We start from the raw sequence: 14167 nt of genomic DNA, 5'->3' as shown, positions 1-14167 counted from the left end.
ATCTCCTATTAAGTGGGGAGAGTACATGAAGGGGGAGAGGGGGAAGCGTTTATCTGTCCCTTCAGCATATTCAGACGTGCATCCCATGTCCATGAAAATTCATGCGCCCCGTGTTGTGTTACATTACCTCGGGGCCAAATTTACTCCTTGAATGCGCATGCACGGTCCAAATGCACTGGATAAAGAGCCCCACATGCTCTCCAGACGCTGAATGTAGCCTTTCGACACAGCTCAAGGATTCTAGGAGGAAACAAGTCACCAACATATTCCCCCCAAACCCAGCTTCCAGAAAGAGGCACCTGTCTAAAAAATATAACCAGCTCTGCTTCCTACTTGGACTCCTAATTTGATGGCAGTTCTAATTATGATGCATTGTTAATAAGGACTACACTCATCTGTCTGGATGAAAAGCCTTTTAATGCAGCCCAAAGGCATCCGGTTGAATTTGTCTGTCCTCTTTTCTAAGGATGTTGTTGGAACCGGGAGAACCATGAGAGCCTTGCTCAGTAGCATAGAGAAGTACAAGCCCAACAAGATCAAGGTAGCCAGGTGAGCTCCACATTCACATCATCACTGCTTCTGTCTTTCGAAATCTGCCCAAGAGGGATGCTAACACAGGAAGCTAGTTCCAAAGAATGCAGCCCATTCCAAACCACTAACCCTTTGCCCTAGGGCATTAGGGTTTGACCACACTGAACAAACAGCCCACTTGACAGCTAGCCTGAGAGAGAGGAAGGGGGAGAGGACGTGCTTTGCTGTGTATCTGAGCCCCTTTTTCCAATGCCTCTGTTAGCTGTTTCCAGGAGCAGCTGGCCGAGCCCCAGTGCCCACGCCCCTCTCCCTCCCTTTTATCCAGAATCTCACTGATAAGGAGCCATAGGAAGGAATTCAAGGGCTGTGCCGATGCCTGAAATATATATTTTAATGATGTTCACTTCTATTTGTAATTCACAAACATTTTATCTGGATCACTGAAACATTTTTTTTTCTTTTAATGGTAGTTTGTTGGTGAAGAGAACGCCTAGAAGTGATGGCTTTAGACCTGACTGTAAGTGTTTGAGGTGGGGCGGGGTGGTTGTCGGTTGTTTATTGGCTAGTGGTGGTGTTTTGTGTTTAAGACTCTTTCATTTCCTAGTTGTCAGCATTCCATGTGAAACGGAAGCTATAAAAGATTTGATGGTTCCATAAATGCTCTATGTCTCCAGCAATAGAACCCTCTACAACCCGGGGTTTTCATTTTCTAATTACACCTTTCCCAGGAATTCTGTTGTATATATTGGATGTTTTTATTTTTAGGTTTTTCTAAAATCTTTGCACTTTCATTCCTAAGAGCTCAGCTAACATGCAGTTTGGGGGTTGGAGGGAGATGTGACCCCCCAATCCTCGTCTGCCTTGGATGCACGGGATTCCTGCCTTGACCTCTGTCCCCACCTGTCTGTCCTCTCTGTTTCTCTGCTGGATACAGAGAGGCACTGGGAAGGTTGAAGGGTTCTACCATCTCCAGGAACTGTGAGCAGACAATGCATAGTGCTGACCTTCAGCAAATTGGAATTTTAGCACACAAAGGGAAATCCGAGACTCTACCCCACCACCTCCAAACACAAATATAACCACACAGAGAACTAGAGCAAGTATCTCTAGATACCATCTTCACACTTCAGTTCAGACATGTGTTCTCAAGGAGTTTTCTCATCTAAAGCAGTTTCCTCCATCCTCCCCAGGATACGAATAGTTGTAATGCCAGAAAGGATAAACAAGCTGCTTGATTATTTATTATTCTAACACTAGAGGCGATTTTTTTTTCACTTGCATAGGCAGACTTCTGCTGGATTTTTATAACTTACATTTGCACTGGGATAATTTGGCTACAGTTCTCATCAGCAAGCTGAACAAACATTAGCACAAGAAGCATGCTATGGATGGGTAATGTGCCAATGACATTGAACCAGTGGTTCTTTATTCTGAAAACAAGTTGCATTCCTGGGTGGATGTCTTAAATCTAGACAATGTTAGCTCTGGCCAGATAGACCCAATAACATGTTCCTGTCTAGTTACTGGTTTGGGGAATATAATCTGAATATAGTTAGGGTCGGACAAGGTTAATAAACAGAAATCTTCTAAGGATATAATCTAAGATACTACATAGAGAAAATTTCAACTGAAGTTAAAAGACATGTACTTCAGAGATATCCAACTAGTTACAAATTTCCTGTGTCACAGCAACAGTATTAATAAAATAATAGCTAGCACTAGTAAGAGATTCAGAGAAGGCAATGGTAACCCACTCCAGTACTCTTGCCTGGAAAATCCCATGGACGGAGGAGCCTGGTAGGCTGCAGTCCATGGGGTTGCGAAGAGTCGGACACGACTGAGCGACTTCACTGTCACTTTTCACTTTCATGCATTGGAGAAGGAAATGGCAGCCCACTCCAGTGTTCTTGCCTGGAGAATCTCAGGGACGGCGGAGCCTGGTGGGCTGCTGTCTGTGGGGTCGCACAGAGTCGGGCACAACTGAAGCGACTTAGCAGCAGCAGCAGCAGTAAGAGATTAATTTTTTTTAATTAAAAAAATTAAAGTGTAATTGATTTACAATGTCATGTTAATTTCCTGGTGTGCGGCACAGTGCTTCAGTTATACATATATATTTGGATACATGCGTGCATGCTTGGTCATGTCCAACTCTTTTCCACCCCATGGACTGTAGCCCACAAAGCTCCTCTGTCTATGGGATTTCCCAGGCAAGAATACTGGAGTGGATTGTCATTTCCTACTTCAGGAAATCTTCTAGACTCAGGGATCGAATCTACCTCTTCTGTGTTGACAAGCGGATTCTACCACTGAGCTACCTGGGAAGCCCATTTGTATACATTCTGTTTTAGATTCTTGTCCCTTATAGGTTATTACAAAGTAATGAGTATAGTTCCCTGTGCTATGCAGTAGGTCCTTACATATGGAATCTAAAAAATAAGTTGCAGATGAACTTATTTACAAAATGGGAAGAAGACTCATAGACATAGAGATTTTGGTGTGTCTGACTGTTTTAAGAGCTACAAAGAGATGAACATGTTTAATCCTCACAGCTTTCTCTAAAGTAGGTGCTATTGCTGTGCCCATTTTACAGATGATGAAACTGAACACAGCCAGGTTAAAGAGCTTGCTGGGTCACAAAGCTGTAAGTGTACAGTCACTGTTGAGCCCAGGCAATCTGATTACTATCGCGGCTTTTTACTTATGCGCTCCATCTGTAAGTAGCATCTGCAGTTGCAAATATAAGGGTAGGAACTGCACTCACTCACCAGCTAGAGACCAGTCACCTCTTTCCTGGCTGTTCTCCTGACCTGCTGGCTCAAGATTCTTTTACTCCATGACAGCTTTGAAGGTTTGACCTTTGGAACCAATTTTTCCCAGTCTGAGCTGCCCATGTCTATTGTAGAGATTGCGTTACTCACTGTAAAGTCATCATTATCTTTACAACCATGGGTTCCTGGGATTTGCTAATATTCTTTTAGCTAGCTCAGAATCTTTGTGTTTTTGTCTTTCTTCCCGGATTTCTGAGGCTTTGTACTTTTTGGTCCTTTTTCATAGTTGACTTTTTCCTCTATGCTCAATGACACTTGTATCTTCTGACACCTTTTCTTCTGCTCTGCTTCTCCTCTTTGATTATTTTTCTCAAGAAACCTACAGTTTGGAGGGATCAAACTGGCTTTCTAACAGTGACACACAATGCAGTGCTTAGGAAAACAGGTCCCTCCCCTCTAGCACTTTCTGCGAGCAGTAACCAGTTGGTTTCTCCCTGTGAAAGCATCCTTGATCAGAAGGACCAATGAAGAGGTGAGTAGTTAACCACAGAGGTACCTGTCTCCGTGCTGTAAGTCCACTGGCTATGCCTAAGTACTGTTTTGTAAAAGTAAGCAAGTACATCTCTCATTTGCAATACTGTAGTAAACTAGCAGAAGATTGCCCTACACTGGAAAGAATTTGAAAAATCATTGGGCTGTAGGCACATTTATTCACTTTTAAAACCTGAGGAAGAAGAACTGTTTCATGTTCCTTAAGAATCCTTTTCAGGGACTTCCCTCATGGTCTAGTGATTAAGACTTCGCCAGGTTAGATCCCTGGTTGGGAATCTGAGATCCCATATGCCTCACAGGCAAAAAACCGAAACATAAAATGGAAACAATACTGAAACAAATTCAATGAAGGCTTTTAAAATGGTCCACATTAAAAAATCTTTTTAAAAAATCCTTTTCCATAAAAATCATCTTTCAATATATTCATTTTTTTACTTAACCTGAGTACCTTAATGGGCTGTGGCTCAGTGGAAAAGAATCTTCCTGCAAATGCAGGAGATGTGGGTTCGATCCCTGGGTTGGAAAGATCCCCTGGAGAAGGAAATGGCAAACCCACTCCAGTATTCTTGCCTGGAAAATCCCATGGACGGAGGAGTCTGGCAGGCTACAGTCCACGGGGCCCCAAGGAATCCGATACAACTGAGCGCCTGAGCACAGATGCACACTCTCATCCTGCCCTCAGTGGAGACAGAGAGTTAATTGCTATCATCTGCACTGAGGATTCAAAGACTAGCATTAGAGTAACCTTCAGCATGTCTTCCTCAAGCTGAACAGTCCCGTCTCCTTTCACCTTGTCTCAGGTTTTGCTTTCTAGCCCTTCATCCCGCTGAGGACACTGGATGCAGTGGGAGGATGGCTTCCTATTGCAACAGCCTGCTCCCCTGTTCACATCTTACAGCACAGGGTCACCTTCTGATTGAACTGCACTTCATGCTTCTTGCAGTGTTTCCTTTGGCATGATATCGTTGGATACTCTCTGCTTTGAAAAAGCAGCGCTATATGCCTGACTCAGGCATACTTCTTGGTATCCACGGGGCTTCCTGAGCCCTTTCTCAGCTTTGTCTACAAGGATCGCAGTCATTTTTCACTGTCTGTTTGTTGGTTTGTCCTGTCTGCCTGAGTAGTCACTCTGGCCCAGGTCCCACTAGGTTCATCTTATGCGTTGTTTGTCACTTTCCTCACTTACTTCTGCCTAATAGAAGGTCCCCACATGTTAGGTGCCAACAGCAGCTTACGGTGGCTTTATATTTCTGTTATTTAAATTGTGTTCTTTTTTTTCCCTTCCTCTCTCTGCTCAGATGCTGGATTTGAGATTCCAAACTTATTTGTGGTGGGTTATGCCTTAGATTACAATGAATACTTCAGAGATCTAAATGTAAGTCTTGTGTGCAAATCCCTAGCCCCGTTTTTACAAGAACATTGCAATGATACCAGTGTAACAGATTTTTAAAATAGCATAATGATGACTGCCATTTATTGAGTGTCTTCTGTGTCAGGAATGTTCTGGGCACTTGGCATTCTTAGTCTCAGTGAATTCCCACCACTGCCCAGCAAGGTTGGTGTTAGGATGATGGAAGCAGTTATGATTGTCTCTATTTTGTATGAAGGAAATAAGCAGAAAGACAGCTTGATGCTGAGTTTTCTCCAACATCAACTGTGTCTCCATCGACCATACTAACAATACTCAATAAACTGTTTAGTGTCAGTGCTTGAGGTCTAGAAGTTTCCAATTACAGTGGCTTGTAGCTCATAACTCTTTCCCCTTGGGAGAAATGGCTATAGGCATGGACCCTCAGGTGTGTGACCCTGACCGCTGCTGAATGATCTGGAGATAAACATCTAACCCAACGTGGACCAGTCCGTCTCTCTCCCCTAGGATTTAGAAACTTAAACCAAGAGCCACAGAGACCAAGGGGTTTGGGGCTTAGGCCTGGGCTGGCTTCTGGAGCCTGTATCTGGCTTCCAGTTGCTGTGCTACTCTGCTGTTCCTCTGCCTTTGCGAGCTACCCCAGCCTTCTACCAGCAATAGCCCCCTGCACCCCCCACCGCTTTGCTTACGTTAACCCAGCGCCATTTCTGTTGCTTGCCATCAAAATACTTCAGACACATTTCTGGCTACCCAAAAAGGATCAAAGAAAAGTCAGTATTTGTGTTTACTACAGCTGTTTCTCTATTCACTGTAGAAGCTGTAACTTCACCAGTAGGATACGTCTATCTCCACCACTACCTATATTCCACAGCCCTCAGTATGTATCTTTACAGACCTACAAAGCGAGGTTCAGAAAAGAGCTCAAAACCCAAACAGGGAAGAAATTTTTGTCTTAGTGGGTCTCTTTAGATTTTACAGATATCTGCATGTGTACACATATATGTGCGTGTGTAGATGCATATACATAATACGTGTATATATATATACATAATACACAAATAAATACACGTTGGGTTGGCCAAAAAGTTTGTTCATCTTTTTCCATAAGATGGCCCTAGCAGCGCTTGGTTGTCTTTAACTTCATTCAAAGCAATTCTGGTAGATTGTATTGTGACAGCTGTCATATCAATGTGCATCTTTTTTTAAAAAAATCAAAATTGGTGAATTTTTGTGTAGCCATTTTAATATTGAAGATGAAAGAAAAAAGCAACATTGTCGACAGGTTATGTTTTATTCGAGAAAGGTAAAGACACAACCAAAAGGCAAAAAAAGACTTGTGCAGTGTATGGAGAAGGTGCTGTGACTGATGAAATGTGTCTAGCGCAGTCTGCAAAGTTTCGTGCTAGAGATTTCTCACTGGACAATGCTCCGTGGTCGGGTAGACCAGTTGAAGTTGATAGCAATCAAATCAAGACATTAACTGAGAATAATCAATGTTATACCATGTGGGAGATAGCCAACATACTCAAAATATCCAAACCAAGCGTTGAAAACCATTTGTACCAGCTTGGTTATGCTAATCACTTTGGTGTTTGGGTTCCACATAAGTTTAGCAAAACAAAAAACCTTCTTGACCATATTTCCACATGTGATTCTCTATTGAAACATAATGAAAATGTTGTCTTTAAAACAAATTGTGATGGGAGATGAAAAGTGGATACTGTACAATAATATGGAATGGAAGTGATTTGGGGGCAACCAAAGTGAGTCATCACCAACCACACCAAATGCCAGTCTTCATCCAAAGAAGGTGATGTTGTGTATATGGTGGGATTTGCAGGGAATCCTCTATTATAAGCTTTTTCTGGAAAACCAAACGATTCATTCCAACAAGTACTGTACCCAGTTAGATCAACTGAAAGCAGCTCTCAAACAGAAACTGCATAATCTTCCATCAGGATAACGCAAGATCGCATGTTCCTTTGATGACCAGGTAAAAGCTGTTACAGCTTAGCTGGGAAGTTCTGATTCATCCATTATATTCACCAGACATTGCATCTTCGATGCCCATTTATTTTGGTCGTTACAAAATTCTCTTCATGGAAAAAAAAATTACAATTCCTTGGAAGGCTGTAAAAGGCACCTCCAACAGTCCTTTGCTCAGAAAGATAAAAAGTTTGGGGAAGACGGAGTTGTGAAGTTGCCTGAAAAATGGCAGAAAGTAGTGGAACAAAACAACAGATATGTTGTTCAATAAAGTTCTTGGTGAAAACGAAAATTGTATCTTTGATTTTTACTTAAAACCCAAAGGAACTTTTTGGCCAGCCCAATTCATATGTATTTAAATGAAGAGTAACGAAGTAGGAGATGATATTACTGCATCCCATTTTCTGCACTTCTTATTTTGTTAAGAGGCTGATGCATTTAAATCCTTTATTGTTTCAGCACATATGTGTGATCAATGAACACGGCAAAGAAAAATATCGAGTCTAAAGAAGTAAAATTTTGCCATCGCATCTCCAGATAACATCCTACTTAACGACTACACTCAGGAAGCCAGCATGTAAAATTTGTCTCCCAGGCATCTTCACTCAGCAGGACTTAAAATGGAAAAAAAAATTTTTTTAATGAACGAGCTTTCTTTTCTGAGATTATAACAGAACATAGAGAGTCCCAAAGGTTTTTAAGGAAAAGAAAGCAATGCTTTTATTTGACTTGTTCCAAATTAAACACTCCACCTTGTGACTCACAAGTTCAGTCCACCTTCACACCCCTGAGAAACTCCTTCTTTTGTTTTGATAAAGTCATTATGGTTGATTACTATACCCGCACCTACTTACTCAAATATTTTTCAGTTAAGTTTTTTTTTTTTTAGTACTTCATTTTGGTGCTATTTCACAATCTTAAAACCTGAAAGCCTTTTCAGTGAACCTCTGAGCCCATATTCTAGAAATGCAGCTGGATTCCATACTAATAAAGGAGGAAAAGGACAATTTAATATAAATTTCTGTTTGCACACTTCCGACAGGCCATTATGATCTGCTTTGACAAAGCCTCTCTGAACAGCAGCGTTCAGTGCATCTTAATGATGTTATGAAATGGGCCTTTGCCCAGTGCTCTGGATTGGAGCTTCCGGTATGTGATAACGGTATGTCATGTATGCTTGGATGTACTCAAGTGTGTTTAATACTCTGAATTTTAAATAGAAAAAACACAATGGCAGCAAGGACCCTAGTCTCTCAGCAGCACTCATTTATTCGTTTGAGACATGAGCAAATAGCAAAATTGTGGGGGGAGGGGAAGGTGTTTTCAGTGCTTGAAACTGGGAAAGTATAAATTGTTATTGTATTTCCGTCAGAGGGCCAGACACTATTATGTATTATCCTAAAGAAGAATACAAAAAAAAAAAAAGAATACAGAGGCTGAATAATTTTCTTAAGTGGCCTTATGAGACTGATCACATAACCCAGTGCGCTACAGAAAACTAGGATACTTAAAAGTTTTTTTCTGAATAACATTTTTTTCCATTTCCACTGTTTTATGAGAGGTTTTCTAATTTATGGGGATTTTAATTGAAAATAAACTTGAGTGCCAGTAGAGCTGTTTTTTCCTCACTTCCTAAAGGAGCAAATGCAAAATAAATAACTAAGCAGCCTTTGTTTGGTTCTGAACTGTATGTGGTGTATTGTTATCGAGTTCCAGCTTCCTTTAAAGTAATAAAGAATAAGAAAACTTGTTATGTCTCATAACTGCTTACTGTTTTTCTTCCGCCTTCATATCTTTTATGTACTTGCAGCCAATAAACTGTGTGTGAGCCAGTAGCTTAAATATACGGCTGCATACGTCTTCCCTGTGGCTTTATTTTTGTTAACCTGGAAAAAATCCAGTATGTGCACCAATATAAGCAGACGATTAAACCAGGCTTGATCTGCTGCTTTTTTTCCCCTCTCTCTTCTTAAGCTTGTTTGTAAGAACAAGGAATTTGAGTTGTAGAAAGAAGATTTTCCTGCATATCTTTGTTCCAGTCAGAGAAGAAAATAAACCACACCCAGTTATCCCAAGGGGCCAGCAGGCAGAGGGAATTCTTTCTAGCTTTGTTCTGCAGAAGAATCGGTATCCAAGTTATAGGTTGAAAATTCGGTCTAACTGGCCAGTTTCTTGAGCTATCAACATGAATCTTCTACATATAATTTCCCACTATGCCACATTTATATCAGAGGACCTAGGAAAATCTAAAGATATTTGATTTTAAATATAAAATTAGCCAGAAAGTATGTATGATTGAAAGATTTTCTTGAAAATGTTAAATTTTAGTAACCATCAGTATCATTTTTGAGGACTGTAGGTTTATTCAGATTAGAAAGGGAATTGATCTACTTCACAAGATTTCGAGAAGGAATTATGAGAGTTAATACTGAAAAAGAAAAATTCATTAAACACACAAGAAAGGTAATCATTCCTGAAATGTTTTCCAGTCAGACAACATTTGACAGTGGTATCCAAGAACGTCATCTTGGGAAGAAAATTATTTCCTTTTCTCTTGAAAACTCTAATCTGTTTAGTACCACTGAGTTTATTCAACCTAGACCAAAAATGTAAAAGCTTATCATCTGATTAACAACCATTGAATTTATTAATTTAGTGTCCCAAAGCTGAGTAATAAGGGGGAAAAGTGTGTGGCATGTTTCCCTGGAAAAATTTGCATTTGGTTACAATCAACATACTTACTAATACTTTGGGATCTTTGAAACAGATCAGAACCCTTTGTTATAAACTGGCCCTTACTGAACTGGAACATTTTGCATATAGAACCAGGTACCCCCAAGCTGAACTGTGTGAGGGTCAGATCCTAATCTGTCCTTTTTTTATTAATTTATTTTTTTTAATTGAAGGATAATTGCTTTACAGAATTTTATTGTTTTTAACCTTTGGATATCTTTGGGTAATTGTTTTGCCGTGTCTCAGGCCTGCGGAGACTGAACACAGCCGCCTCCTCAGCCTCCTGTGCCATGAACTTGGATCTGCCCAGCGGAGACAGAAGGTAACCCATCCCACTTCTGAAGGCCTGCTTTCATGGAAATATCGCCCCATTTTTGTAATCTAGTTACTGTGTTCTAGGAAATTGAAACCCTAAACCACACTCTCCACCCAGATGTCTGGCTAATTTGGGCAGAAAATAGTATTTGGGAGTTTACCATCATAAAGTTCCTTTGGGTCCCCTGATGACATCTGAGGCCTGGTGGGCCAGCAAGCTCTGTGACGGGAAAAGAGAATCACAGGAGGGACTCTGGGAGTTGATGCTGGAAGGTGTACAGAGTAAGGAAGGACGATGCGGTAGGGAGGGCTGCGTGGCCCATGGCCCCAGTCATGCCCCATGAGTGGATCTGATGCCAGCAGGAAGAGCTGTTTTCCTAGTAGTCTTCAGGCTACACAGTGGGGCAGCCGGGTGGGTCCCTGCATTTCACCGAGGATCCTGGTGCAGCTTTGCCACAGGGAGGAGTCCTAGGAAGACATCTCCCTTTGAAGATCCCAAGGATTTTGCTCTTGGGATGGGAAGAGTTGGGGGAGCTCTTGGGCTGGGAAGGGGATCCACATCCAGGGTGCTTCATGAGATTTCCCCTCAAGAGACTTCATGAGCCACAGGTGTCCACAAGGGGCCAGAGCACCCCCATGACATGAGTGTTGATGGCCACATGTGAGAAAGCTCTGGGTGCCCCAGAAACGTAGCAGTCACCTGGATCATGCCGTTCACAATGCGGGTGCCCTGGGTGAGGATGGCTGGCCCTGGGGCAGGGGTTGCGGGGAGAAGGGGCTGAAATCCACCCACACTCCACTTGTTCGCCCTGGGACTGTGTCAGGCTTCAGGTAAGGGTGTCTTAAAGGGGTATCTTTTACTAGTCTACCAGAAAAGAGTGCATTTTTTGTTTGTTGTCAGCAATTTCTCATCCAGGAGTGCTGACTGCTGTGCTTAGTTGCTCAGTCATGTCTGACTCTTTGCAGCCCAAAGGGCTGTAGCCCGCCAGGCTCTTCTGTCCATGGGGGTTCACCAGGCAAGAATACCGGAGTGGGTTGCCATGCCCTCCAGGGGATCTTTCCAACCCAGGGATCGAGCCCAGGTCTCCCATATTGTGGCAGATTCTTTACCGTCTGAGCCACCAACGAAGCCCAAGAATACTGGAGTGGGTAACCTATCCCTTCTCCAGAGGATCTTCCCAATCCAGGAATTGAACTGGGGTCTTCTGCATTGCAGGCAGATTCTTTACCAGCTGAGCTACCAGGCAAGCCTGAGGTGGCTTTTTCTGCCAGAGTGACATTTACTCAGAAGTAGGTAGGGAAAAAGATGGGATGGGTGCTGGAGTACCACATTTTCCAAGTGAGAGGAATAAGCCTGAACTAATGTTACTGTGACCTCATCCATATCCAGAGCCTAGTGGGTGTTGACTAATGAGTAAGCTATGAGTAAGGATGGTGAAGTGTAGGCAACTTGTTCAAGAAATCTGGCTCTGAAGAGAAACCATAACTAGATGGCTTTTGAAAGGTGGAAGAAGCTTGTGGGGGCTTCCCTGGGGGTGCAGTGGGTAAGAATCATCCTGCCAGTGCAGGGGACACCAGTTGGATCCCTGGTCTTAGGAGATCCCACATGCCGCAGAGCAGCTAAGCCTGGCCAGTCCAGTGGTTAAGACTTCTTACTTCTGCCCAGCCACTGAAGCCTGAGCCCTAGAGCCAATGCTTTGCAACAAGAGAAGCCACGGCAGTGAGAAGCCCTCAAACCACAGCCAGAGAGTAGCCCTCACTTGCTGCAACTAGAGAAAGTCCACTCACAGCAGCAAAGACCCAGCACAGCCACACACACGCACGCACGCACGCACGCAAGCACACAAGATGGAAGAGGCTTGCATATCTTTATTTGCTATAGAGAACAAAAAAAAGGCAAAATAGAGTGTATTCATTATCAACAGCTGTATGACAAATCACCCCAAAACTGAGTGGCTTAAACCAACAATAATTATTTCTTATCTTGTATGCTTCCAAGAGCTAGGAGTGTGGAGAGAGCCCAGTAGAGGCTCGTTTCTGCTCCATGATGGTGGTTGCTTCTGCAAGAAGATGCAAAGGCTGAGGGCTCATCTGTCCAGTGTGGCAGCCATTAGCCACATGCAGTTACTTGAATTTAAATGCACTGAAGTTAAATTTAAGACTTACTTTTCATTCACACCAACTACATTGTAGTTGCTCCATGGCCTCGTATGATAGTAAGCACAAATGGAAAATACCCATAATTGCAGAAAGTTCTATGGGTAGCTGTGATCTAAAGGCCTGTCTGGTGGTTGATGTTGACCTTTAGCCTGAACCTCAGCTAAGGCTGGAATTCTGTGTGGTGTCTCCATGTGGTTTGGACTTCCTCACAACATGGCGGCCAGGTCCCCAAGGCAAGTGCAGAGACAAAAGCAGGTGGATGCTGTATCGCTGCTTATGTGACAGGCTCGCTACTATCATGTTCTGTGAGTCAAAGCAGATAAAGGGATTTTCCTGCATTCAAGGGGAGGGAACACAGATCACCACCACTCGGGACAAATAGCAGGATTTCCTGCTTTTACTGCAGGAGTTTTGGGTTTGACCCTGTTGGGGGTACTAAGATCCCACAAGCCATGAGATACGGCCAAATAAATAAATAAAATATGATTTCTTTCTTTAAAAAAGGAAAAGAATAGCAACATCATATTGTAAGAAAATCAACTGAGGGACTTTCCTGTCCAGTCCAGTGGTTAAGACTCCTCACTTCCGATGCAGGAGGCGTAGATTCAATCCCTGGTCAGGGAACTAGATCCCCCATGGCACATGGTGCCGCCAAAAAGAGAGCAAATCAAGTGAGATGGCATATATGTTGCTGTGGCCACTTTCAGAAACCAGAAGATGAGATCTGCCACAGAAAGACAATGTGTCCTCATTTCCCTACTACTAAGATTAGTGAAGGAGCTGACTATTCAGTCGTCATAATGCATAATTGAATGTATGCCTGCTTGCACAGATTCTTAAAGATTACAAAGTACTAGCTAGCCGCATGGGAAAATATGAGATGATGACAAGAACAGCAGGCATAGCACAGTAGCACACCTTGATTACAGAGATAGAAATGCATGTCTTCCCGCTGACAGTATCTGGAATAAATTAAGAAGACTTTGAAAGAGCAGTTTTATTTCTGTTAAGGTGCTTTAAGTTTGAAACATAAAAATCTATAAAATATTTTTTTCTTGACAAACAACCTATAGAGGTAAATTCATTTTAGTATTTCCATTTTTATATGAAAAAATTGTGTAATAATTTGGCCAAAAAAGTGATTAAGGATAGGGGTCCTTAAAAACACAATAAGATTTAAATGTAACAAGATGAACAGTTACATATATATATATATGTAGTTATATATATATAAAAGTTACATATATATACTACATATACTAGAAATAATACCAAATAAATTACAAAACAGATAACTTACTAATCTGTAAGATTTTTCAATGAAAACTTCTCTGATTTATCTAATCTCCTAATATTGAAAGACAGAACTGGTTGACTGGAAAAAGAAATCAATGTAATTTTTGTAGTAAGAATTTTGGCTCTGTTATGTGAAGAATATCATCAATAGCCTGAGAAAATGACTAATAGTATATAGCTACTGAGTGATTGCACAAATCCTTATAATTGAATTCAAAAGAGATCTGTCATGAGCCTAACAAAGCATCTCATGAAAGATTCAAGCCCAGACATTGAGAGTGTTGACATTTCATGAAAGATTTGGCTGCAACTATCGTGAGGCTTCCCTGGTGGCAAAGGGGTAAAGAACTCACTTGCCAGTGCAGGAGACGCAGGAGACTCGGGTTTGATCCCTGGGCCACGAAGATCTGGAGGAGGAAACGGCTACCCACTCCAGCATTCTTGCCTGGAAAATCCC

The 14167-nt window shown here is 42.0% G+C and overlaps 1 protein-coding gene across 8 annotated transcripts in view; it reads left to right on the top strand.

The window, feature by feature from the left end:
• Positions 1-8966, top strand: part of PRTFDC1 (phosphoribosyl transferase domain containing 1) — a 101360-nt gene extending 92394 nt beyond the window's left edge. For 4 of the 8 annotated variants that reach the window (XM_042230535.2, XM_027976629.3, XM_042230536.2 and 1 more), the window contains 5 exons: positions 467-549; positions 1002-1048; positions 3122-3172; positions 5150-5226; positions 7666-8966. In XM_042230535.2, the coding sequence (XP_042086469.1) occupies positions 467-549; positions 1002-1048; positions 3122-3172; positions 5150-5226; positions 7666-7713 (306 nt within the window). In that variant the 3' untranslated portion in view covers positions 7714-8966. Of the gene's footprint in view, positions 1-466; positions 550-1001; positions 1049-3121; positions 3173-5149; positions 7499-7665 lie in introns of those variants that run through there. The other 4 variants (XM_027976630.3, XM_004014225.6, XM_012188371.5 and 1 more) reach the window with 3 other exon arrangements.
• Positions 8967-14167: the final 5201 nt, after the last annotated feature.

This window comes from Ovis aries, chromosome 13 (genome assembly GCF_016772045.2).
Source record: "Ovis aries strain OAR_USU_Benz2616 breed Rambouillet chromosome 13, ARS-UI_Ramb_v3.0, whole genome shotgun sequence".
In the NCBI taxonomy this organism is placed as follows: Eukaryota; Metazoa; Chordata; class Mammalia; order Artiodactyla; family Bovidae; genus Ovis; species Ovis aries.
The sequence above is the reverse complement of the archived record's forward strand: the minus strand, read 5'-3'. Positions and strand labels throughout refer to the sequence as shown.